This window comes from Squalius cephalus, assembly GCF_949319135.1.
Source record: "Squalius cephalus genome assembly, chromosome: 15".
In the NCBI taxonomy this organism is placed as follows: Eukaryota; Metazoa; Chordata; class Actinopteri; order Cypriniformes; family Leuciscidae; genus Squalius; species Squalius cephalus.
Genome location: NC_137136.1, coordinates 15,281,469 through 15,308,864, shown reverse-complemented (window position 1 = coordinate 15,308,864; position 27,396 = coordinate 15,281,469). Strand labels below are relative to the sequence as shown.

Here is a 27,396-nt window from a genome sequence, read left to right as displayed (position 1 = left end):
GAGTTGACAGCGTCATTTTATATATTTGTCAATTAAACTATTTCCTATCCGAGCCCTGTGCCAAATAGAGTATGTTGTGTGGGAAACCTGAGTGATGATAGGGAATGGTGGTGAAGAATTGTGATGTACACAAGCCCTCCCTGGGACTTAATGTGTCATTATCACAGCTTGTAGAAAAATCCTTCCAATCTGTTGGGGCTAAGAAGATGATGTTAGTGCAACGCACTGAAAGAATGCCTTTAAACTGCATGTTTTTAGCACCGGGCCATTTTAAATCACTATCAGCCCTTAATAATTACCTGAACCATCTGTCTTTATGCACCTTTGACTGAGAGTGAACACTCTAAAACATAAACAGTTACTTTTTTTTGATAGAGAGGGTTACTTGAGGACAAAGAGCTATCTCCAAATGATACAAAAAGAGCTTTTTCATCATACAACAGCAAAACAGCCTTTCCATGACCTCTTTCATGAGTGTTTTGATGTTGTTTGTGGATGGAATGGAATTTTCCATCTTTTTCCCCCCACTATTCCAATATTCTTCAGAGAATCGTCAGTCTGAATGGATTTTAAGCACCATAACTCTGCAAAATGATTGTTTTGAAATAAAATGTTGAGATTTTGAAGCATTATGAAGACTAGTTATGAATATCGCAGCCGAGAGCGATAGCCGCCTACTGCACCGGTAATGAAATTGTAGTGTTCACGCATGCAGAGGCAGTTCAAGGTTTGATGCGAGAAGCTAGTGTCAGCTCAGATTATTTAAAATGAATCCTCCATTTATTGGACTCCTCTTACCTTGGAAGTGGCCATTTTGTTGTGTAAAAATGTCAGAGACTTAAGATAACACATGTGTGACTTTGAATGAACCTTGTATGTCAGCGAAAGTATTTGAAAATCTTTCGTCTATTGTATTGATGGAGAATGGATGGTATTTCAAAGAGTACAGCGTCCTCCCAAGAACAGCGTCTATATAATGGGCTCCTGAGGACAATGCTTTACACTTTATTTTAAGGTGTCATTGTTACAGTGTAATCATATATTTAAGTACTGTGTAATATTAAGCAACTACATGTCCTTACTATAGGGTTAGGGTAGGATTAGGATTTGGTTGAGGGTTAATTGCATGTATTTATGCATAATTTACTGTAAGTACATGTAACATATGTAACAAAGACACTGTAAAATAAAGTGTTACCGGACAATGTTCTAGGCCATTTATATGAGCTGTAGTACAACTGTAGTACATCTTTTCAAAAGCGACCCTCCATTATACAGAATGATGTTTATGAATTTAATGTTGAGTTCATATATATATATATATATATATATATATATATATATATATATATATATATATATTATTTTTGTGGAAATTGTTATACACTACCATTTTTAGGTAAGATCTTAACAAAACAAAAAAATTAAATTAATACTTGTATTACTTGTATTCAACATGGACACGTTAAATTGATTCAAGTGACAGTAAAGATATTTACAGTATACAATGTTACAAAATATTTATATTTCAGATAAATGCTTTCTATTAATCAAAGAATCCTGAAAAAAGTATAAAAAATATTAAGCAGCAAAAATATACAAATAAAATCAAAGGTTAATCAGTTATCAGCCTTTACTTGAAAATAATAATTGTCGCTTTCTAATTGACCATAAATATCCCTAATTTTCATATGTTGATTACTGTTATGATGACTGACTAACAACTGATAAAGTAAAGCCATGTCCTTTAAATAACCCTCTTTTTAAAAACTCACACATGCAGAGTACAAATGCTGCTCTCACTAATTTCATTTGCTCCATATGGTGAATACAGGACCAAATATTTCTACATTGAACTCTAAACAAGAGTTCACACAGGGCCAATTGCACTGGCTGATCATTTGTCTTTTATCTCTTAATTATCTTCTTCAGGACCTTGGGCGGCTTTAGTGTACACGACCACCCAGAATTTATGCATACAGTACACGCCTTCACAAAAACATGCTCACACATTTTAATATGCTGTGGTGCCATCGGTGCAGCAATGATTCAGAATGCCGTAAAAAAACAGGGTAAGTGGACTCCCGGGCGGGGAGATTGTCTTTCCCCGGCTTCACACAGGCCTTGTTTTCTCAGTGTATAATAATATCTAATGATGATGAGCCTTGATTACCGCTGCAGAGAGTAGCAGGCTACTGGAGCATGGAGGAAAAAAGCAATTTAGCCCAGTACAAAATCTCTCTCCCGCAGAGACCATCACCAGAGTAGACTGCGCTGGGCAAGAATCATTAAAGTTCTTACAGGGTCTGAATTCTAATAAAACGCAGTCCACCACCTGTGTGTGTGTGTGTGCATGCTCCGACCTGATTGGACACATTTAATCTAAAATCAGACATGCAGGTCAGATTATCCTCGTTTGTCTGGTTCCTGCTCTGTGTCAGATGGCATCAGTTAATCGCACAGCCATTTTTAAATCATATAGCTGCTGTTTGAGAGCATGTTCACTCCTCCTGACAAACCATGATAACTGAGACAACCTGAAGTATTCTGAATAGATATAGATGTGGTATTATTACTCAGTCTAAAGAGGTCATTTTATGTCATGTGTCTAGTTGCTCTCCAGTCTCTAAAGGGGCATTCAGACTGACAGCAATTTGCAGAGCAACTGAAAATCATACCTATTCAATGAAAATTGCTTATTTGGGGCAGCATAAGTGATCATTACAGATGCGATGTGGGTGTGAATGGCAATGTGGAGTTCAAATGTATGCAACATTTTTGTATTTGTTGTTATAAATATTTTCAGATCGGCCAATGTTAGATATATATTGAATATTTAACGTATAACATCACAGATTTTCAAACCGTTTTGTATTGTTACAATGTCAGTAGTGTAAATTACCAATATCTCCTCTTACTCTGTTATCTAGACAGAGAAATTACATTTTATTTGTCACCAGAAGTCCGCCGGATGAAAAAGGTCTTTCATGAATATTCCACATTTTTGTATCCCCGACCCCGGACAGTCAGATCGACGGAGGGTTATTAACAAAAAAGCTATTGTAAGAGAAGGTTTATTACTGAAAATTGTATCGTACTTAGTTCACACTTTCAGTTCGTTTGGTCCGTCACACACAAATGAAGATCTGATGCGAGGAGATGCAGTTCTGATGCTTGTACCGAACTGTGATGGTAATATCACGACTATGATGAGAAAAAACATTCTGTCATGAGCATTTCATGAGCATTCTGTCCTTTTTAGGGTCTCATCTTCCTGTTTTTGGTTCGTTTACATGTCTTTGGTCCGTGTTGTGTTCGTTCGAACCGATTGTTTGGTGCGCACCAGGGTTCGGATGGCAGAGTTCACACTAATTCAAATAAACCGCACTAACAGAGCAATCGCACCAGGGTTCGTTTTAATCGAACCAAACATGCCAAGTGTGAACACACCCTTAAAGTTAATCTTTTAAAACACTAATAATGTTAAATGTAATCTTTAGCAGATTTCAAAATGAGTATCCATTATTCAAACTGTACATTAAAATGTGATGCCTAAATAAAATGATTAATTTTTAATATTCTTTTTATTTTTTATCTGACTTTTTATTTCACTTTTTATTTATGTAGACAAAATACTATTTTTTTAAAATCAGCAGCTAATATAGACAGTGATCCACCTCCTATAAGATATTCCAGTCAAGTTGTAGTAGTAACTCTTAGCTTTTTCTTTGTTCTGTATGATTTATCTCTGCCCCTGTACAGGAACAATAAAATAAAAAATTATGCATGGTGTCATAAATTGTGGGAATTGTGGGAGAGTCTGATTCATGCATTGATAATCATTCATCTTGTTGATATAATGCATTGTGCTCTGCGATTTATATACACAAGTTTTTGCCTCCCAGAAAGTTTTTTAGTGTTTGAATGTAATTTTAGTGCCTAATTCATGCACTAAATGAATGCATGCCATTTGAGCGCAAACGTCCAATAGTTATGACTAGACCACTAATAGCATCTACTGTGAACAACCATGCAGTTATTAGATGAGCTCCAGCACTGAAATCTCTGTCAGTCCGAATTCCCCTTAAAGGGTTAGTTCACCCAAAAATGAAAATTCTGTCAGTAATTACTCACCCTCATGTTGTTCCAACCCCGCAAGACTTTCGTTCTTCTTCGGAACACAAATTAAGATATTTTTGATTAAATCTGAGAGCTGTCTCACTCCTCTATAGGCTTCTATGTAATTGAAACTTGCCAGCCCAGAAAGTTAGTAAAGACAATGTTTAAAATAGTCCAAGTGACTACATTCGCTCAACCATAAGTTTATCAAGTGACGAGAATACTTTTTGTGCACAAAAACAAAACAAAAATAACAACTTTATTCAACTATTAATTTTCTTCTGTGTGGGCCTCTCAGTGAGTTCACGTAGTGTAACAGCGCAGCGCTTCTGGGTTGTACGTCAGAACGTAGGCTCACTATGGAGGAGTGAGACAGCTCTCAGATTTAATAAAAAATATCTTAATTTGTGTTCCGAAGATGAATGAAAGTCTTACGGGGTTGGAACAACATGAGGGTGAGTAATTACTAACAGGATTTTCATTTTTGGGTGAACTAACACTTTAAAAGAGTGCTTAGGAGTAATGGAGCTGTCCATGGTGCTGATCTGTTTTACTAGGTCTTCTGGGGTGCTGAAAGGACAGTGCTCATAAACACGAACAGAAGAGCAAGACTCTCCTGGCAACAAGCGTAATAAAAACCTACTGGGGGAATATTTTAAGAAATAATCTTTAAAGATATGAAAGAACAATGACTCAAGTCAAGTTCAATCTGCCTACCTTTGACAAGTTCAAAGGTAGCCTAACAGAGATAATTGTGCAGTAGAGTTTTATATGGGCTACAGAAAATATCAAGAGTCTCAATGGCAAATTAATGTTAAGGGGAAGCATCAGACTGAGCACATGCTTGGCATGAGAAGGTGTGTACAACACTTCTCTCAGTCAGGTTTCATTCCTCGTCCAGTCATGCGTGTATTATGCTAAAGCACTGAAGAGCCAAATGTGTTTGGTGTCAGAGTGCATATGACAGCTTCAGCATGCAAATTACCATTTTACTTCAACCAAAGTAATTAGATGTGAAAGATTTCATTGCACAGGCACACTCACGCAAACATCTTGATACATCTTCAAACAAACATTCACAGGAGTACAATGAGCAGAGATGCTGATATTCAAACATAACAGGGCTGTCAAGAGGAACAAACACACTCATATGCCTGCACATCCACTGAACTGATGTAATTGTCATTAATGAGAAAGAAGCGGTCTATATGTTGACCTTAATGAGTATTATTTGTTTAAATACTTAAACAGATTGTTTAATTATGTTATTCTTCAACGGCAGCCTATTTAAAAAATGCACCAAAATAGTCCAACACATTACATTTTTCATACTTAGAAGGCGATTTAGGGGGCGGATGTTTGAAAGAGAGTGAATACAGTGGGGAGAACAAGTATTTGATACACTGCCGATTTTGCAGGTTTTCCTACTTACAAAGCATGTAGAGGTCTGTATTTTTTATCATATTGTAGGTACACTTCAACTGTGAGTGACGGAATCTAAAACAACAATCCAGAAAATCTCTAATTTGCATTTTATTGCATGACATAAGTATTTGATCACCTACCAACCAGTAAGAATTCCGGCTCTCACAGACCTGTTAGGTTTTTTTTAAGAAGCCCTCCTGTTCTCCACTCATTACCTGTATTAACGGCACCTGTTTGATCTCGTTACCTGTATAAAAGACACCTGTCCACACACTCAATCAAACAGACTCCAACCTCTCCACAATGGCCAAGACCAGAGAGCTGTGTAAGGACATCAGGGATAAAATTGTAGACCTGCACAAGGCTGGGATGGGCTACAGGACAATAGGCAAGCAGCTTGGTGAGAAGGAAACAACTGTTGGCGCAATTATTAGAAAATGGAAGAAGTTCAAGATGACGGTCAATCTCCCTCAGTCTGGGGCACCATGCAAGATCTCAACTCATGGGGCATCAATGATCATGAGGAAGGTGAGGGATCAGTCCAGAACTACACGGCAGGACCTGGTCAATGACCTGAAGAGAGCTGGGACCACAATCTCAAAGAAAACCATTAGTAACACACTACGCCGTCATGGATTAAAATGTGTTTGTGTTTGGAGGAAGAAGAAGAAGGATGAGTACAACCTCAAGAACACCATCCCAACCGTGAAGCATGGAGGTGGAAACATCATTCTTTGGGGATGCTTTTCTGCAAAGGGGACAGGACGACTGCACCGTATTGAGGGGAGGATGGATGGGGCCATGTATCGCGAAATCTTGGCCAACAACCTCCTTCCCTCAGTAAGAGCATTGAAGATGGGTCGTGGCTGGGTCTTCCAGCATGACAACAACCCGAAACACACAGCCAGGGCAACTAAGGAGTGGCTCCGTAAGAAGCATCTCAAGGTCCTGGAGTGGCCTAGCCAGTCTCCAGACCTGAACCCAATGGAAAATCTTTGGAGGGAGCTGAAAGTCCGTATTGCCCAGCGACAGCCCCGAAACCTGAAGGATCTGGAGAAGGTCTGTATGGAGGAGTGGGCCAAAATCCCTCCTGCAGTGTGTGCAAACCTGGTCAAGAACTACAGGAAACGTATGATCTCTGTAATTGCAAACAAAGGCTTCTGTACCAAATATTAAGTTCTGCTTTTCTGATGTATCAAATACTTATGTCATGCAATACAATGCAAATTAATTACTTAAAAATCATACAATGTGATTTTCTGGATTTTTGTTTTAGATTCCGTCACTCACAGTTGAAGAGTACCTATGATAAAAATTACAGACTGCAAAATCGGCAGTGTATCAAATACTTGTTCTCCCCACTGTAATCATGTTCCATACAGCTGAACTTTTAATGATTGCTCATCAAAGGGTTAATGGTAGACAAGTGTAAGGTTTCTGAAAGGCACTCACACATCTATATTGCATCACAGCATGCAAATAAAAATTGGACTGAATATTTCCCTATAGCCATCTGCTTTGTATATCAGCTCTCTTTCTGCTTTCTCAGTCGTTCTGATTTTTATTTTCCTGCCAACATTTCTCACTGGCCCCACTACCAAAAATGTTTATGGGAAGGTATATTACAGTTAACCAGTTAACATGTTATATATATGGTAAATAATTTTTGAGTTAACCAATTAACATGGTTTTAATGAAGCCTTTTTTTTTATCTATAAAAATTACAACGTTTTACGGTGTATAGTGCAATAATATATGGAATACCAAACCTATGTATATTCCTATGGTTTAAAGGAGTCTTTGAATTGGGTGAGGGGTTGGTGCTCCTTACATAGCCACAGTCGTCAAAGAGATCAGAAGACAACTGGGGATTTACAGAAATCCTCCAAAACCAAGTCCGAGGATAACTAAGGCTTTACACAATTCTCAGTAATGAGGATAAAATGTCCCCAGAGCGACATTTTGGTGATGCACAGATAAATGTCGCTTGTGTAACTTGTCACAGAGTCCATGAAAATTAAATTGCATAGGTAAGAACCGGTTACATTCTGTTGCGCTGTATGCTGCAAACATTTTCAATTGGTCTCAGTATGTGTAACATGTGTATATAGAAAGCAAAGCCCTCTGATGTGTTTAATTGATTGTTCTTTGTTTTCAGTGATATTCTGAAAGAAACATTTCCAATTGATTCAAAGCCCAGAGTAATGAGTATATTGCAGAACATTTGAGCTCCACTTCTGAAGATATGGGATAGTTTTTCGCCCACTAAAAGCTAAAGCAATAGATGCTTTTAAAAAATTCATGGTTCTAAACTCTGTGATTTGTTTTGACAGGAAAAGGAGGGCACTAAAAAGGTTAACCCAGATTTGGCTCCTCTCCTTTGGGGCAGCATTTGCCCAAGGCTCGGCTCTTAAAGTTCTCACAGTTGAGAAACCAAGAGATATCTGACAGCTCAGATGCCATCTACGGATGATTAAACACAAATGCATTTGTTACGCATTTGCTATTGTATCATTTAGGCAGTGAATCTTTTCCTTTCTTCTCGAAATTCATAATTTCCTAGCCCCATATTCTTTTCTCTATGTAATTCTCAATCTTTTTCTACACAGCAGATGCAAGAAATTAATCAAAAAACCTATTAATTAGGTCCACATATTGTGGCTCTATAGAAGGAGCTGATTATATTCTAGATTAGTAATAACCTTTTTGATGATGATTAACAGGAGGATCCTAACAGCTGCATCCTAACTTAATCATTTGGACCAGATTAAGTCTGATGGACTGATGTCTGTCATTACTGCTTGGCTTGATTATCTCCTTATTGACAAAACAGCCATAAGCAGGGCAGCAGATACAGTAATTCACATTATAAATGATCCAATGCGATCCACTCTAATTCATAATGCACACAGGCAGACAGAAAGTGCTTTACTGTGTCTGCTTCATTTCGCTGTTAAAATGTGCCCCGTTTCTTTATTCGTTTTTATCAGCAATATGAAGATCAGCCACGGAAAGGTCAACAATAAGACCTCCAGGCACAGAGGGATCGGTATTAGGATTATTGCCCAGAGAAAGATAAGCAATACGAATGTCAGCCAGAGAAAGCTACATTGCATCAGCAGAAACCGAGTATCAGCTCTGGAGGAATTAGTAGTAGGAGGTTCAATGACACGACCCTCAATGTCAACTGAAGAGTTTGGCATAATCTTTTATTATTGTGTCTCAAAAAAATGAATCAAATGTAAATCATTAAAGGGGTCATGAACTGCATTGTGTTATTGTTTTATAATGTTTCATGGGGTGCACTTACAACGTTAGTATGATTTTTACATAAAAATTGTCATAATTTAAAAATAAAATGCATTTTTCCTACCCTGATTTTAGCCCTCTGATTTGAACGCTCTGTTTGAAGGGGCGTGTCTGCTGTGAGACTTCTTTGTAAACGCCCACTGCTGTGATTGGCTGACATGTTTGCATATGAAATAGCTAAGTATTACATGTGGAACTCTATCGAAAACTTTTAACACTTTTTTACTATTACAGCTGTCAAGGTTAACTTATCCTGAAAATTGTTGATTATAGCATTATATTTAGATCTATGGCATCATATTTAGATTGTGTCATGAAAGGTTGCGTTGAGCATTGTAGCTGATCACAGACATGTTGAGCGCACGAATGCGGTGATCTCTTCATTGTAACTCGATTTCTGCTGATTTCTGAGATGAATTGATTATGACGGGAGTTTTGGCGAGAGTCATTTGATAAACTTTCGCTGTGTGATTGACAGTTCCAACAATTGAAAAGGGAGCGTTCTTTGATCGCTTTCTATATAATTTAATCACAATTTAAATAACAGATTATTTTCATCCTACAAAGAGAAACAATGTGAAGTTGACCATTTAGTCACTTGTTTGATTTACTGACACATAGACAACAAACATCTGACTGTAGCTACATGAATCATTACATATCAGAAATCACTGGTCACAGATCAGGCATTAGAATGAACACAGTTACTTACATGTTGTGGCAATACGGTCGAGTCCATATCGTAAAAGTCTGTTTGCAAAGCCTGCACCGAAATTGCGACTGATTAACCAAAAAATCCACAGTGAAATGTACCAAATACAAATAAAAAATGCTCAACTGAAACATTCACATTTTTAAAAATACATAACCACATTCCTAGCATTAGGATCTTTTGGAAGGTTATGTTATTTTCAGTCCAGTGATCCTGTATCGCTCTTCTCTCCTCGTCATCTCAACACGTCAGAGGGCAGGGCCAAATTTGCAGTGATGAAGTAGGCGTTGATTTTATTTAGCAGAGGTGGTCTTTCACCTATCTATCATAACGAGTCGTTCTCTGGGCTTGGTTACAATAAAAGCTGTTTTTGGACTAACAAGGAAGTTTTCAGTTCTGAAACTTGCAGGATATTCTTATGACTTTTTATTTGTCAAAAGGGTTCTCAATTCAGGACTCCTTTAAGCATAGTGAATTAGTAAATAAGTAAAGTGAACTGACTTAGTTTTGTTAAAATACTATTAATATAGATATTTTTGATTTCAAGAGTTTTGTTAAAAATACTTTTTACATTATTTATTGGAAAGGTTACACCACTTTCTTTTCTTTAAATGTATTTTCTTTTTTTACATTTTAAACTATGCCCATATTTTTCAAACAATTTTTATACATGTTGGGTTTTTTTCTCAATATTTTTTCTTTTCCTATCTTGGGCATGCTTATTGTCCACAAAGAACGTCAAGCATTTGATACCTTGTCATCTTTATCAGACAGTTTATGCTTGACAGAGATACATTTCTTATCATAATATATGCCAGAGTTTGTATTTGAGATACACAAACATTCTGGGTGTGTCTATAATATCACTCTTTACACTCTGACATTGATTTCCACAGTTTATTCTCATTTCTGAATGTGAATATTTATCTGAAGACCACTGACAGAATAGAACTTCAGACTTCAAACTTCAAATGTCCTCTATAAAGAGACCCTTTGAGACCCCTCTTCCCCTCAACTTTCTCTCCTCTTTGTTATTCTTATTCATTTCTTTGCAGCTGTACTTACAACTACATACTATATTCCAGAGTATATCGTGTAGTTTAGCATTACAATCTTGATCTTCTTTTAAGGACCCTCATCGTCCCCTGGACTGTTTCAACTACAGTACTAACAGCAGGCTCCCAGAAAACTGAACACGCACAAACCTCTATGGTTATCGTCTCTGCCGAAATCCTCAAACTGCAGGATAGACTGTGTATAGCAGGTCATGTGATTAGCTCAAATGAGCTGAAGCCATCTGGCTTCTCTTACTGATGCTTATGAAGCTTTCATCTCATGTGCCAGTTGTGATGAACTCTAGCCAAATGCACGAGTTTGCTTTCGTAGTAAATTGCTGATCTGATCTGTGCATGTGTGCATGCATGTGTGTGTTTGTGTACACAGTTATTATTATGTTTCAATGTGATCAGGAACAGAGAAGGTCAAACTCGAGCACGCTTGCTGCACGCACGTTTGGAGACACGCACACATGCTGTGCCACCCCTGTGAGGTATATTAAGCTGGTGAATAATTGCCTCATTTCCTGCATCTTGGGGTTTTCTCAGCAATCAATCGCCTCAAACACATTGACGATGCACACTCTCAGCTATAGTTAGACACATCAGGGGGCTCAGAATGTGTGTGCGTGTGAGTATCACTTTTCTATGTCTTTATGCTATTTTTTATGTGTTCTGTATTTATATGTACAGTGCCGTTCAAATGTTTGGGATCGGTAAGATTTTTTATGTTTTTAAAAGAAGTCTCTTATGCTCACCAAGGCTGCATTTATTTGATTAAAAATACCACACACACACACACACACACAAAAACAGTAATATTGTGAAATATTATGACAATTTAAAATAACTGTTTCCTATTTGAATATATTTTACAATGTAATTTATTCCTGTGATACAATACTGAATTTTCAACATCATTACTCCAGTCTTCAGTGTCACATGATCCTTTAGAAATCATTCTAATATGCTGATATTTTTCTAATATGCTGATTTGTGAATTTATTTATTTTTTAATCAAATAAATGCAGCCTTGGTGAGCATAAGACTTCTTTTAAAAACATAAAAAACCTTACAGATCCCAAACTTTTGAACGCCAGTGTATATGAGTGGGCTCCTGTGGAGGCTGCGTGAAGCCCATCTGGGTGTATGTTAGTGCAGTTGTCATCAGTCTGCCTGTAGACTAGGCCAGATGGTCGTGCCTCTGCAAGCCACTCAGTAAGTACATCACAGATCCGGCATGTGGGCCAACCACTCCACTACATCTTACTTAAATAGTCCCTCTCTCTTGCTCTCTGGCTTCTTCTGTTCCCCATCTCTATTTCTATGCACAGTATTTATCAATGTGATACTGATACATTAGTGTACATTAGGGAAAGCATTTGTTACCTTTGATGCAAACACATCACACTTACACACTTACTGCACAGTAAGCACCATTCTCATCTCTCATCACCTTCTGTCTTTGTAGTGTTCAGTAGGGTACAAAAGTTTGAGACTGAAACCACATTGAAATTATCTCATTTTAATCTAGGAATAATATTTAAAACCGAAATGTTATGATGCTAGATGAATAAAAAGCATTTCTGATCCGGCACTATTTCTAGGTATTTGTGACAGAAAAGGGGGACAAACTAAATACTAAGACTTGCATCAATTTTTTTTTTCAAGCAAATTGTTATACTAAATTAGAAAAAAAGTCAAACTTAAACATTTTCAGTAGTTTTGGAGAGATTTTGCCTCTTTTTATAGACATACAATATATACACTATTGTTCAAAAGTTTGGGGACGAAAATAAATTTTATGTAGTGTAGAAGTATCTTATGCTTACTAAGATTGCATTTAAATGATCAAAAAATACAGTAAAAACAGCAATATTGTGGAATATTAATTCAATTTAAAATGTAACCTATTCCTGTGATTGTAAAGCTGATTTTTCAGCATCATTACTCCAGTCTTCAGTGTCACATGATCCTTCAGAAATCATTTTGATATGCTTATTTGGTGCTCAAGAAACACTATTATCAATCAAAATAGTTTTGCTATTTATTTTGTGGAAACTGTGATACATTTGATGAATGAAAAGTTCAAAAGAACAGCATTTGTCTGAAATAGAAATAGTTTCTAACATTGTCATAGTCTTTACTGATGCTGATTTTAATCCTTGCTGAATAAAAGTGTTAATTTCTTTAAAAAAAAAAAAAAAAATCTAACTGACCCCAAACTTCTGATTGGTAGTATAGAAATATGTGCAATATGGGTGTGTTGTAAGCCAGAGTCACACATTCATTTCCCTTTTGAGCACATCAGTGCACCACAGCTCTGGCCTATTTCTCTGTATGTTTTCCTGGTTTCATCACCGTCTCTACTGTACATGTTTCTCTCTCCTCTTACTCATGCTCATGCTCATGCTGTTCAGTGTCTTCTTTTTGCAAAGCTCTGTCATAGATGGCGGCACAAATCTGCCTCCCTCATCCGCAGTCTAAGCTTTCAGGATGAGATTAAATCAGGTTTTGAAGAAATGACAGAAAACAAATCCAGTCAAGGTAGAACCGGCCACTGTGCCTATTGCTTTGATCCGGCTAGGTTTTTTTTTGTTTAATGTATTGAAGAGGATGATAATGTTATATGATTTTGGCAAGAGAGGCCATTGCCGTCTGGGAGATTCAGCTGGCTGACACACACACGCTGCAAAACACAAACACACAGAGAGGCAAATTACCAGGGAAATTAGGGGCAATTCTGGGCCCTAACCACTTAACCCAAAGCCAATGAAAGAGAGGGAGTGAGAGATGAAGAGAGGGAGGCCTGAACCTGCTGTCCATGATGAAACAAGCCAGTGGAATTTAATTTCCCTCCGGTCAAGAGATGCCAATAAACACTATTGAATCCTGTTCCTGCCCTGACATGATAGGAATTTAATTTGAGACCCACAGGGATCTCTCTCTCTCTGTCTGCTGCTCTGGAACACTGCCCCTCTCTCTGTTCTGGATGTTTGCACGGGCAGAGAAAGAGGGAGAGAAAATGATTGAAATTCCTAGTCCGCATCCGGGGCACACACGCACACACACACACACACACAGGTTGGAAGGCATCTCACAACACTTCCCTACAGACACGTGCATGCTTGCATAGAAACTCCAGTGATGCAGCCTTGATCTGGCCCGTTCAAAGTTGCAAAGAATGTTTTGCCCTAGTATGATCTTGCAGCAAAAGTACAGGGTAAAAAGAAGCAGCCCTGGACAAACTGACCACCTACATCTCACTCTGTGCCCTAGTCGAGTTATGACTAAAGGAAAAAAGTAAGGACGCACTGTAATCTGGCCGATGCTAAAGTTCTAACATTTGGTTTAAATTAATTAAAAATGAAGAACTAACAACTAAAATAAATCATTTTAAAGTGAATTTAAGCATAATGTACTGTATGAAAAATGTATATTAATTTTGAGTTAATTTTTTAGTTTTTATGCTAACCAAGGCTGATTTTTTTAAATAATAAAAAAAACTGTAAAAACAGTTATATTGTGTAATGTTATTACAATTTCAAAAATAAGTTTTCAATTAGAATTTTTTTACAATGTAATTAATTAATGTTACATTCTTCAGAAATCATTCTAATATGATTTCGAATTATTATCAATATTGAAAACATTTGTGCTGCTTAATATTGTTTTGGAATCTGTCATACATTATTTTAGGATTCTTTGATGAATAGAAAGTTCAAAAGAACATTTATTTGAAATATATTACTGTCACTATTGGTCAATTTAATGTGTCTTTGCTGAATAAAACAATTAATGAAGAAAATCTTACTGAGCCGAAACTTGGGGATAGTTATATTTAATTAAACATTTCCTTCACACGTGTTAGGCTAGTGGTATAGATTTAGTTTCAGCTGGGTTTGAATGGGCATTATGATTCTGATGGTGCCCAAATCTGGAAGAAGATGGGGGATTGCTGTGAACCAGGGGAGAGTGTTTAATCGGAAAGGAGTTCCTGCTGTTTAACAGTTGGAGAGCTGCAGACTGGACGTCCATTAGACACAGGAAATTTTCCTTGATCTACTGTAGACATGTAGGCCTGACTGTCTGTGTATAACCAATCTGGCCTTGTGAAACATATTGTAAAGTGTTATTCATTAACTGGGACTTTGCTCGCGCTGAAGAATTCTTTTCAACATATTCTTTGAAAAGCAAAACTGTTGTGACATTTTCTTGTCAAAGATTTTAAAAACGCTTTTTGATTATCTCTTATTTCTGAACGCTTAACATTAGAGTAAAGATAAAACTTAATGGCTTATGGAAATTTTTCTCTTTTTTAATACACATTGAAAACATGAAACATTTCAAACGGCACAAGCTATCAGTGCCAGAAACAGATAGGAGAGGTAGGAGAAAAAGAGCGAGAGACATTATTGTTTAATTACAATGGAACTGACATGGTAAACAGAACAAATTTAAAAAGTGCTCAGTAATATTTCTGTCCAGGTGTTTGTACTTGGGTCTGAGGGAGAGAAAGCGAACCTGTTTTAGGCTAATGGGTGAACCGTGAAACCTGGCGCTCTGTTCGCTGTCAACCTGTGTTTAATGTGCTGAATGTGAGAGCTGTTAAGGTCAGTGAGCAAGCAGAGAAAAGCTTCTTTCTGTAACAGAGGATTAAAGTTGTTTTATGGATGTGTGTCACCTTGTTCTCTTCTCCTCTACAAAGGTTGAACATTAAAGCTTTGAACCTCCCCTTCTCCGTCCGTTCATCCCACGACACCCCTAATTAGACCTCCAGCTCCGCCTCTGTCCGCCCTCACATCTCTCCACACGTGTTCCTATTCCATATTCACTTATTCAGAAGTGGCTTTTATCGCACTTTTATTATAGGCTCTTAGCAATCAATGTAGTTGGCACCTGTGAATGGCATTCTGGGAAAGGCTAAAAAAAAAGGGGCACATTTTGTAGTAATGTGAGACCTCCCACTGTAGAATTGTGTTTACTCCGGGCACTGATGATGAATGAAGAGGTAATGATATTAGGGCTTTTCATGTTGGAAAGCAGAAATAATGTTTTTTTTAAAGGCAAGTGGGCAAGTTCACAGATCTGAGAGCAGGCACACAGAGTCAGACGCTTAAAGAGAATTCTGAGAATGAGCGAGGCAGCATGAGTTCAGGCTGTCTCACACATCTACACACGCGAGCATCTCTGCAGGGGTTACATGCTTATGAGAGCCGCAGTCATCCAACAGGTGGCATCATACAATGCTAAATTACCATTGAATATTATTGTTCTGTGCATGTAAAGCCTGGTTCAAAAATTTGCAGGCAGAATTGGGTTTAATAAAATTAATAAAACTTTACTGACATGTAATTTTTTTTAGAAATTGCTTAGAAATAGAATTTTTAGAAATAGATTTTTGCACGTTTTAAAAAATATATAAACAAATTAGATAATGGTTTTTGGGGTTCCTGGTTAACCCTACTACGTTATGGGGACCAAATGTCCCCACGATGATGGCAATATCTGAAATCCTTGTGGAGATATTTTTGGTCTCCATGAGGAAACAGCTTATAAATCAAGTTTTGTTTTTTTAAATGTAAAAATGCAGAAAGTTTTATAGTACTGCTAGTAGAGGTCGACCGATATGGTTTTTTTCAGGCCGATGCCGATCTTTTGAAATCCGGGTCGGCCGATGGCCGATTAATGCTGCCGATTTATTTTGGCCGATTATGTGCTTGTTTTTAACCTCTATTTGAAAGATAAAATGTAACACAAATAATTAGTTAAGATAGACAAGATTTCTCAACAAAAACATTTATTGAACACTTGACCAATCTGCACTTGTACAAAAGACAAAAAGACCTTGAGATATGTTTGGTAATAGGTACCTGAATGAATTGAAAATTAATTTGCTACATTTCAGATTAATATATTTGTTTTCCTTAAAATTGTAATTAACAGTAACTTAAACACTTTGCAGTTTGAATGATGTCTTGTATAAACAAAATGACGGTGTATGTTTTTATGTTTCCACTGTTCGATCGCATCTGCGCCTCACACACACACACACACACAAATATAGGTAAACACTTTGCGACTTTAAACACACGCGACTTTTCGATCGCACCCGCGCCCCCCCTCCCTCCCTCCCTCCCTCCCTCCCGGAAAAAGTACTTTAATGTAGCCTGTGGAACAAATGATTTTCATTTACCAATTTTATTTAAAAAAAAAAAAAAGGTATACAAGAGTTTGTTTCAAGTAGAAATTATGACTGTCAAAAAAATAAACAATGTCCAGAACAATTCACTCTCTTTTAATTACACATTAAAGTTGCATAAAAATAATGTACAGATTTTTTCTTTCCTTTTAAAAAATAAAAGTGAAAAAAGTTAAACAAGAATATGTAGAATTTTTTTTTTTTTTTCAATCATTCTCTCAAGAAGAGAAAACAGCCTGTCCATCCTCTCCCTACTCTCCTCGCCTCTGCCTTCGTGCTGGTGCTGGCTCCTCCTCACCGTGGGCACCCACTGCTGAACTTGGCCCTGAGGACAAACCAGGGCCAAGTTTCAGCAGTGGGTTTCCCACTCACACCCTCACCTGTCCCAGGGCACTTGCAATCCTAAGGGCAGAGCAAATGAACCATGGCTTGTTAACAACAACAGCGCAATACATTTCAGCAAAGACGTGTGTATTAACTTTCTTTGTATTTTTAAAAAAAAAAAGCTTAACACAGGGGTGCAATCTTAAGTGCATTGTTAACACTGCAAAATATGACACATCCAGACATGCATACAAAATACTTAAGAAATCATATTTCTATATACTCAAATTTGGTTAAAACCACATAGCTTTCATGACAGCACTACAAAAACACATAAAATTGAAACCCCATTCCCTTATCAACTGCTTTTCTTATTGTTGTGGGCTTTAGGGTGACTGATATTTCTTATAATACACAAGTGAGATAGACTAGTGCAAATATTACAAATAGGTCGTTAAACTAATATTAGCACAAGTTTTGCCTCACACTACCTGACAAATGAAGCCACGCAATGGTGACGAAGGCGTTAAGATTAAGTTTATAATAAACTTTAACTCTGGTTTTGATAGCTATTTGAGTAAATGAAAACATAATACTTACATTTAAATTTGAATTTGCTGTCCACCACCGATCTCTCTCGACCGCCTTTAAAAATAAATAAATAAATGCTGTTGTCAACGGCGCCCAATGACTTATGGGGTAGGATAGGCCGCTAAGTGTCCATTTATGTATCCTTCCTTTCACGAGGAAACGAAGGGCGCATTTGGCGTCGCTTTTGAATCAGGGTAGCCCATAGGGGGTAGCCTTCGTCGCGTCGCGATGACGCAACCGGCCTTCGAATACGGCCTTCGGAGGATGCAGAACTGAATTGGGACCTATGATTGAGACAGCCTTCATCGTGCCGCGGTGACGCAATCGGCCTTCAAATGCGACCTTCCAAGGATGCAGCCTTTGAATTGGGACGTCCTTTGTCACGCCGCTGTGACGCAATCGGCCTTCAAATGCGGCCAATCGGCCTTCAAATACGGCCTTCGGAGGATGCAGCCTTCACATTGGGACACAGCTCATATTCCAGCATTGCAATCTTTACATCGCAGCCTGCTTCAGAGCTAAGGCGGAGCTACAGATTAGGTGTCCCCAAAGAACCCGCGTATCTAACAGTAGTTTCGCATTACATGAATTAATTTGCACGCGAGTTTTATTTATTTTTATACCATGTATTCTCCGTGTAAATTTATACACCGAACCGTGACGCCCGTACCGTTTCGGTTCAATACGAATACATGTACCGTTCAATCCCTAGTCTACAGTGAAATAGCCTACAGTCACACATTACACTGTTTGGCCAGCATTTTAACAGTGTTTAATCCAGCTACTAGCTAACGGTATGCTAAAGTTAACTGCTGACTAGCGTCACGTTTCTAACGTCCGTTTTCAGAGCATCCAAGAGAAGCAAAGGCATAACAGTAGCACTGAAATGAAGCACAGAAATCTGCATTGATATTCGGTCCGGTAAATAACGGTCGTTAAAGGTCCCGTTCTTCGTGATCCCATGTTTCAAACTTTAGTTAGTGTGTAATGTTGTTGTTAGAGCATAAATAATATCTGTAAAATTATAAAGCTCAAAGTTCAATGCCAAGCGAGATATTTTATTTAACAGAAGTCGCCTACAGCGAACGGTCCGTTTGGACTACATCCCTCTACTTCCTTCTTTAATGACGTCAGTAGAACAGTTTTTTGACTAACCTCCGCCCACAGGAATGCTCCCTCAACTGAAATTCGTTTATGTACTTCTAATATCTTACTGTGTTTACTCAGCTCTTACGGTGATTTTCTGAAGTAAAACTGACGCTTCATCTTTTGTGTGATGTACAATAAACTTTATTAAACTCATCAGTATATGTTTGATCATCATTCAGACAGCAGACTTGTAGGCTATTAATAAATAATGGATACATACAAGCAGATGACAAATACGTTATAATAACCGTAATTAAACTACTAAACTATACCTGTTCCATCTCTATACAGCACTCTGACTCTGTAGGCATTATTGTCCGACTCGAACTGAACACCGTTACTGAGAGTTTCTGATATTATCATCATTCCGTGAGATGAAATTGTCCTGAGAGACTGTGCGCCAGCTCATGAAGCTCCGCCCCCTGTGTCGTCCAGCAGCAGCTTATTTGCATTTAAAGGGCACACACTAAAACAGCGCGTTTTTCTGAGCCCCAAAAAATGACAATTTAAACATGCTGTAAAAAATGATCTGTTGGGTATTTTGAGCTGAAACTTCACATACACACTCTGGGGACATCAGAGACTTATTTTACATCTTGTGAAAAGGGGCATAATACGGGACCTTTAAGGCACCAGTGCCGTATTAGCACCAGGTCTGTCTGTAGCTACCCAACCCTAGCGACGACGCTAGCAAAGCAAAGCCAGTCCTTTAGTGCCAGTCCTTTAGTGATATACTGGATATTGGCCGATGCCGATTATGTTAAAAAATGCAAAAAATCGGCCGATTAATCGGTCGACCCCTAGCTGCTAGTGGCGGGGGATAGAATATACAGTTTGTACAGTGTAAAATTCATTATGTCTATGGAATATCCCTTTCAAACATGGAAACCCAACGTGTGTGTGTGTCTTCAGAGTTCTACAAACATTACTTCTTTGTGTCTCCAGTTGCCTGGCCTTTAATGTAATTCTTTAAAACATAAAGTCAGTTGTTTGTCAATTGAAAAAGGCATGATTAGCTTCCAAACAAGTAAAATAATAGATCACATTCCTTTTTCAAACTGCGGTATGAATGAATTGAGAGTGAAACAGAGTATAAGAAAGAATGAGAGACTAAATGACTGAGATTGCACATTTAAATTGCTTACATTTGTAAGGGAGAGTGTTTTGTAGCTCCCCAGACAGCAGCATTAAGAAGATAACCTACAAATGCTCCATCAATTTATTTGCATGCTGTTACAAAACACTTGCTTTTGCAATAGTAGATTCAACAGTAAAACAGACACATTTAGTGTAATGGCATGCATACATGGACACTTTTAACATACATCATATGGGTGCTAACTATTGTGCTATTCTGAGGTGTATCACAAGTTCTTTTGGGACAGGATCAAGGTGTATGGATTAGAAATAAGATATTGACTGCAAAATTAACCTTGAGGCAACTTTACACTTTGATTTGTTATTTATTTCACCCTTGCTGTTGAAAGTAAGTAATGTCATTGAACTTGTTTGTGGCAGAGGGCAGGTGCTCACTCAGCCAATGCTCTGCCTTTTGTGGGTGGTGAATAAGTGCAAAACACGTGTAACTAATTCTGATGCAAAACGCATCCAAAAGCAATTAAGAGTTAACATCTGTTGTTTTGAGTCTCAGGGTTAGGCGCGTGTTAAAATGACAGATGTACAGAGTGGCTCTTCCCAGCTCTCGCGCTGTATCGTTTCACTCCGCCACACATCTGTGAGACTAAATTTAGGGTTACGTTTTAAAGGGGGTTGTGGGGGTGATGAATTTTGGAAATGAGTTGTAAAGCCCTTGGGGACCATATAATTTGTAGGGATGTAAAACAAAACAACATATTTTAAAAATCGACTTGTTGGTGTGTTGCTTGAATGACTAGTTAACTTCAAGCTGGTTCACCAAAGCACGACTGGACTCATTTTTAGGGGGTTTTACGTAAGACATTTGTTTAAAACAGCTATGTGGAACACAACAGAATGCAGGATACAGTTTCTAAAGATTAAAAATGCAGCAATGGCCAACGATGTCTGTATATTTTTCTATAATGGCAAAGCTGAATTTTCAGATGCTGCTGGCCAATAATTAAGGCACATAATCAGTATCATTGTCACAATCACTTCAACGTTCTCTATGTAGAAACTTGTTAACGAGCTTTATAAAATTGTTCAAGCGGGGAACTATCATTTTATAAGAGCGTCCTTGATCAGACACAGTGACCTTTTCCCACCTTGTTTTCCTGTTGTCAATGTTGAGCTGTGTGTCATAATGGGAAAGCTCTGGTAATGATGCTCCAGAGAGATCTACTTTGCTTATGGGTGTCTTTGTGTGCCGGAGCAGTCTGCACAGTGTGTTTGTATGGTTGATGTCGGCCCCTGAGGTCTGTATAAGCAGACTTTTGATACTGAATTAATCGCAGGAGCCTTTGAAGTTACCAGGTAGCTGAATCTCATGTGAAGTTTGCAACAAAGAAAGAGATGCCATCCCTAGAGGAAGAGTGTGTGTGGTCCTGGTAAACCCTGCTTTATGGGGACAAATGCCCCCACAAAGATGGCAATATCCAAAATCCTTGTGGGGACATTTTTTGGTCCCCATGAGTAAAACAGCTTATAAATCATGTTCAGGGCTATAAATCAAGGCTATGTTCAGACTTCCAGCAAAAATCTGATTTTTTGCATAATATCCAGATGGGTTTTTTAAAGTCTGGACAACAAAAAACTAAAACAACTCCTGAGAATGTTATTAGTGAATGTTACATGATGCTCTATCAATCTCATATCTGAACAACTTTAATAATTGCAGAAACTGAAGAGTTGAAGGTGTACAGTATGTGTGTGTAAATGTGAATGTGTTGTATATTAAGTTGTATATTGAGACGTTAATGTTTTTAATGGTTCACAAATATTTCTGGACATATTTGATATAAAAAATTATCGAAGAGAGTGACATTCACAGAAAATGATGGATAAATGTGTAATATAAAAAAAAAAAAGATATGTACAAAGCTCACACTGTGTTTCTCCTGTTTTAAAATTGCTTTTAAGTGGTTAAGAACAGTTAGTTCTAGTTCTAATCATTATCACAGCCAGCAGTTCAGTCCTGCAACTAATATGAACCCCATGACCGCGTTGTCATAGTTACCCTGCTATGCTAACATTTAAGCATCTTTTTAGAACTGTTGTTGGTGCAAAACTTGTAATTACGGCTATTCAAACTATTCTGTGATGGCTGATTTGTTTGGTTTCATCAGGTAATTTTAGTCTTGATGTTTAAATTCAGCTAAGCTAAGACAATCTGTAAAGCAAATGTCAAAATTATTTTATGTACCATTCATATACAATTATTTTCTTTGTGGATTTAAACAATCAGTTAAATAATTTATTATTCTTTTAAAAGGACTGTGTGATTGTCAAGTGTAGTTATCTAACAAAATTATAGCATCTACATGCCTAACCCAATCTCTCTCTCTCTCTCTCTCTCTCTCTCTCTCTCTCTCTCTCTCTCTCTCTCTCTCTCTCTCTCTCTCTCTCTCTCTCAGGACTATGCTAAGAAAGAGAAAGCCATTGCAAAAGCCCTGGGGGATTCCAAGGCTAACTTCTATTGTGAACTATGCGACAAGCAGTACCATAAACATCAGGAGTTTGACAACCACATCAACTCGTATGACCACGCACATAAACAGGTAAACTCAAACAGCAGGTGGTCGAGCTCATTAGATGGAGAAGCAGGAAAGAATGCAGAAATGAAATAATATTTGGAACAGTGATTCAACTTTTTCCCTACAGTATATAAAGCCATTACTACCTTGAGCAAAGTGTCTCTGTATATGCATAGAAACGTGCTTGGTTAAACACTGCTTGACCATTGTTTGTTTTTATTAAAGTAGTTTAAGTTTTTGTTTTCCCAAATAGTCCGATTATTCTTAGCATAAAATGTTGATAACTAAAGATTTACTTAATTTACTTAATTTGTCACGTTGGCGCAGGGATGAGGAGAGGCAAGGATCTTTAATAAATACAAAAACAAAGATATTCCAAACAGGTGAGGTGAAGAAAAACAATTACTGTTTTAACTGTATTTTTGATCAAATAAATGCAGCCTTGGTGAGCATAAAATACTTCTTTAAAAAAAAAATGCTATCTCACGACCAATTTGTACGAGTGAGTACGAGATGGCTAATTCGTATGAATTCGTAGAACCTCACTTGTACGAATTCGTACGATTTGTCTAAACCCCAGTGATGGGTAGGTTTAGGGGCGGGGTCAGGGGTAGGTCATTTGTACGAATTCATATGAATTGGGCAACTCGTAAAATATGTACGATTTAGCAAAAATCGTACGAATTCGTACAAGTGAGGTCGTATGAATTTGTACGAATTTGCCACCTCGTAAAATATGTACGAATTGCTGTGAGATCAGGTTGAAAAAATATATAAACAACCCCAAACTTTGAATGGTTGTAATTTTTATATAGAGAGGTATATACTATATGTCTCAGACAGCACATGATGAATCACATAATACTGAACAATGTAGAAGTTTGTTACCTGTTACCGAGAAAAAATATATTATCCTAAAAGTGGTCTATAGAAATTAAAAGTTAAAACATCTTGATACTTTATTTAGTCAGCACTTTCATTAAAAATAATTAAGCAAAAAAGAAAAGGGAGAAGAGATCAGATCAATCCAGAGAAACCAAAAATCTGCTAAGTAAATAGCAGTGTAGATTGATAGGAGGAGTAGTTGAAGTAAGGAGGAGGAGAGAGCTGAGGATGTGCCGACTGGTGCCAAGATCTCAGACTGGAGTCTGGTGCCCATCTGTGTGGCATCTGAGATTAAACATGTTCCCTGGCATTTCGAGCAGCAGAAAACACTGTATGTGCAGCGCTAATTCTTGGCCATCATCATCCTGGGTGCTTCTAACAAACTGGGCTTCTAACAATGAACAGCCCACAGACTGATTAAACTGTCTTCATCCAACAACTTCACGTCTTAACCATCATAAGCCAAAAACTGCATCATTAGAACTCTAAACTTTAAACTGACAAAACTACACTCTAATGAAACATTTCATGTGTACAATTACATGAAAGCCAATGCAAAACAGAGGGAGAGAGATACAGAAAGAGGGAAAGAGAGATGTGACTCACTCTCAACTCTCCGCTGAGTGACAGTTATTCCAAAAGCATTCAGAGAGAGAGGGAGGAAAGTAATTACACATGTTGTTGCGATGGATTTCATCTCCGTGCAAACATGACTCCGATCAAACCACAGATGACTGCACACTTGTTCATCGTGCAGATGTGTCTGTTCCTGTTAGTCAAAGTCAATGAGTCAGAGATGAATGATGCCAGCTCAGCACAAACATCCGTAATATTCCATAATCAATCATGAGATTTTCAGCCGAGTGTTTCACATCAGTACATTGTCACAGAGAAATTAGCATGGCATTCTTGTTTTTGTTTAATTAATTGTGACCAAACATTTTTTTTTCTTGTGTAAAATGTTGAGATTACTCTGTGTAAAATGTAATAAATTCTGCTATTTTATGACGGATACTGCAGTAATACATAATTATGTATGAACTGTAATAGATGAATTTGCAAATTTGAGCTGTGTCCTAATAGTTAGACAAACTAACTGTGTATAGTCAATGGTGTAAAATTTGCATGTTGTGAGTTTGACGGTTTTAGGCAGTTTGGTGTTACCCCAAGCCAGCCGGTTCACATATGGCACTAGAAACACACAGTCTGGCCGTGCTCCCTGGTCCTGAGGAACAATCCTGTATATTTTACAACTCACATAATCCCCAGTCACTTAGTGCGCGTGTGTGTGTGTGTTTGTGTACAGTATGCATTGACGTGCACCAAACATGGATGAGAGGTTTGATTTAATTAATCTTTAAGTGCCACATAACCTTTCCTAGAGAGCTATGCAAATCAACCAGCTGTCCTCACTTCAATAAAAAGAGGAGGGAAAGGAAGAGGTGAGGCATGAGACGGCGTTTACAGCCAGCGTAAAGTACGAGAGAAGAAAAGACATGGAGTTAACCCTCATGTTGTGTTTAGGGGTCTAAAAGATCCTATGGCAATTTAATAGCTTGAGGGGAAAAAAAAACAAAACATTGAAGTGTTATAAAATCTTACATTACTTTTCTTTTGAGTTTGTAGGGTGAGAGCCTATATATAAAACATGAATACGTTCAAAGAATTTTAAATGCTAAGATTCTGTGAGATTGTCACAGTTGTGTTCTGTTTAGTTTGTTTTCATTGGACTTGTCTGCCTGTCTTCATGTCACGTGTTATCATCATTATCAGTTAATCTGTATCACCTGGGTTTAGTTAATCATCATCATCTACATCACCTGTGTTCTGATACTCAGTTTTCATCTGTAGCCGCGTTTCCATTACCCTTCAAATTGAAATTGCGAATTGAAAATACGCTTAATGGAAACACGTAATTTTCGCAAAAACTCCCATTTATCGCAAAAAAGTTTTTACGCTCTCATGAGGTGGTTTTTCAGGCAATTCGAAAAAGAAATATTTCGCAAATCTGCAATGGAAAGTTTTTGCGCATTTACAGGTTACCTGACGTAGATGACGCGGTGTGTTTGGACAGAATACAAGACAGAGTTCTTTATTAAATTCATATAAGACAAAAGAATTACAGGAATAATGGATTCTAAACCTCAAATGCCACAATCAAGATCTCGAAGAAACACCCAGAAACTTCTCATATGTGCCGCTCACAAGTATAATAAGGGTCGTTCCTTACCATTAATGCTTGGAAAACACATATAAGCCATCTCCTTCGATTAATAATAATGGCTAGTGCAGTGGCTGGGATATAGTACATAAACCTACCAACGTCCGTTGCCATGGTTTTTGGAATGATTTAACTTATCGCGAGAGGAAAAAATGAAGTTTTAGTCGCATAACATCGGTTAATGGAAACGCCGTCATTTCGCAATAGTTTTTTGTCGACATTTAGAAAAAATCGCAAAAGTTTTGCGCAAATTTGTAATGGAAATGCGCCTAGTGTTAGTATTTAAGTTCCTTCAGTTCAGTCAGTCTTTGTCTGTTCTCTGTTGTATTTGGTGTAGTGAACCTTCTGCCTAGCTGTACCTGTTTGAGTTATATTAAAGTAAGTAAACGTTTTGCATTGGAACTTTTGACTTCTCACCCTCTTCTGCCTGCACTGCACCCTGACAGAAGAACGGACTGCCCAAAATGGATGATAGGGTCAGAATGATTGTCCTAGCTCAGGAGAGCCAAAACTTTTTTACTTTTCCCTGGATTTTTGCAGCCTTGCCGTCACCAGTGCCCTCGACGACGAGAGCCTGTGCACCTTGTTCTAGATCGGGCCCACATTTAACCATCAAATCGACCTCCCAGACACCACTGGACTGGAGGGAGACCGTCATCCGGTGTCTGGAGAGCGTTGTGCCTCGATCTGGAACACAGCTAGACCCAGGGAATGTTCACGTTATGCCTGACCAGCCTGTTTACGTCATGCCTGCCGAACCAGGGTCTTGTCCCACCGAGACCGCCCGTACAGGGTCTCGTCCCGCCGAGACCGCCCGTCCAGGGTCTCGTCCTGCCGAGCCAGAGACTGTTCACGTCAGTCCTCCCGAACCACGAATATTCTGTCCCCGAACCTGAGTCTGTCTCCGAATTCCCACCCAGCCTCCCTCTCCCACCTCCTCCCATCTACCACCTCTCAACCCTTCTTCCACCGTTGCCTGTCAGCCCCTCAGCTCCTCTAACCACCTTCAGGGAGGTGGAGTCGCTGTGGGTCTGCCGGCCTACAGTTCCAGCCTGGTCGGTGGATCCCTGGTCTCCGCCTCCAACCTCCGCGACCAGGACTCCACCTCAGCCCGACGGTCCATTAACGTCCCCTTGGCTCCTACCTCCCTCAGCTCCACCGTAGCCCATCAGGTCATCAGTTCCGCCAGGCTCCCTCGTCCCCCCCGGATCCACCTTGGTCATTCGTCGGCCTGCCCTCACCTCTGGACTGCACTCCTCTGGCTACTCCTTGTCCATTTGTCCCCCCGGCTCCATTGGACTCCTCACTCCCTTCAGTTCCTCCTTGGTCCTCACTCCCTCTGTCTCCACTGTGCCCTTCTGTGTCCCCGCCTGCACCTCAGTCACCAGAGCCGGCGGCCCCGCCATGTCCTGCTGGATCCTCAGTGTCGCCTGGACTCGTCGATTCTCCGGCTCCATCCTGGTCTCCTCTCCCACCTGCTTTGCCCGCGTCAGTCGGCCCCCTGGAGTCATCAGCCCTGCCTCCTCCATGGCTCCTCCCTCCGTTGTCTCCACCCTTGCTGCCTGCACAGCCTGCTCCGCCCTGGCCACCTGCATCGGCTGTCCCATCCTGGTCCCTCCTGCCTTCTGTCTGCCCTCACTTGCTCTTCGTCCTCCTCCTTGACTTTTCTTCTGCCTGCACCGCACCCTGACAGAGATATTCTCAACTTAATACTCAGTATTTAAATTAGTGGT

General features: G+C 38.7%; 1 protein-coding gene across 1 annotated transcript in view; it reads left to right on the top strand.

Annotated features, from left to right (window-relative positions):
* znf804b (zinc finger protein 804B) overlaps positions 1 to 27,396 on the top strand; it is a 107,800-nt gene that overhangs the window by 62,328 nt on the left and 18,076 nt on the right. Inside the window, exon 2 of the mRNA XM_079894559.1 lies at positions 22,438 to 22,581. Within this exon, the coding sequence (XP_079750685.1) occupies positions 22,438 to 22,581 (144 nt within the window). The remainder of the gene's footprint in view (positions 1 to 22,437; positions 22,582 to 27,396) is intronic.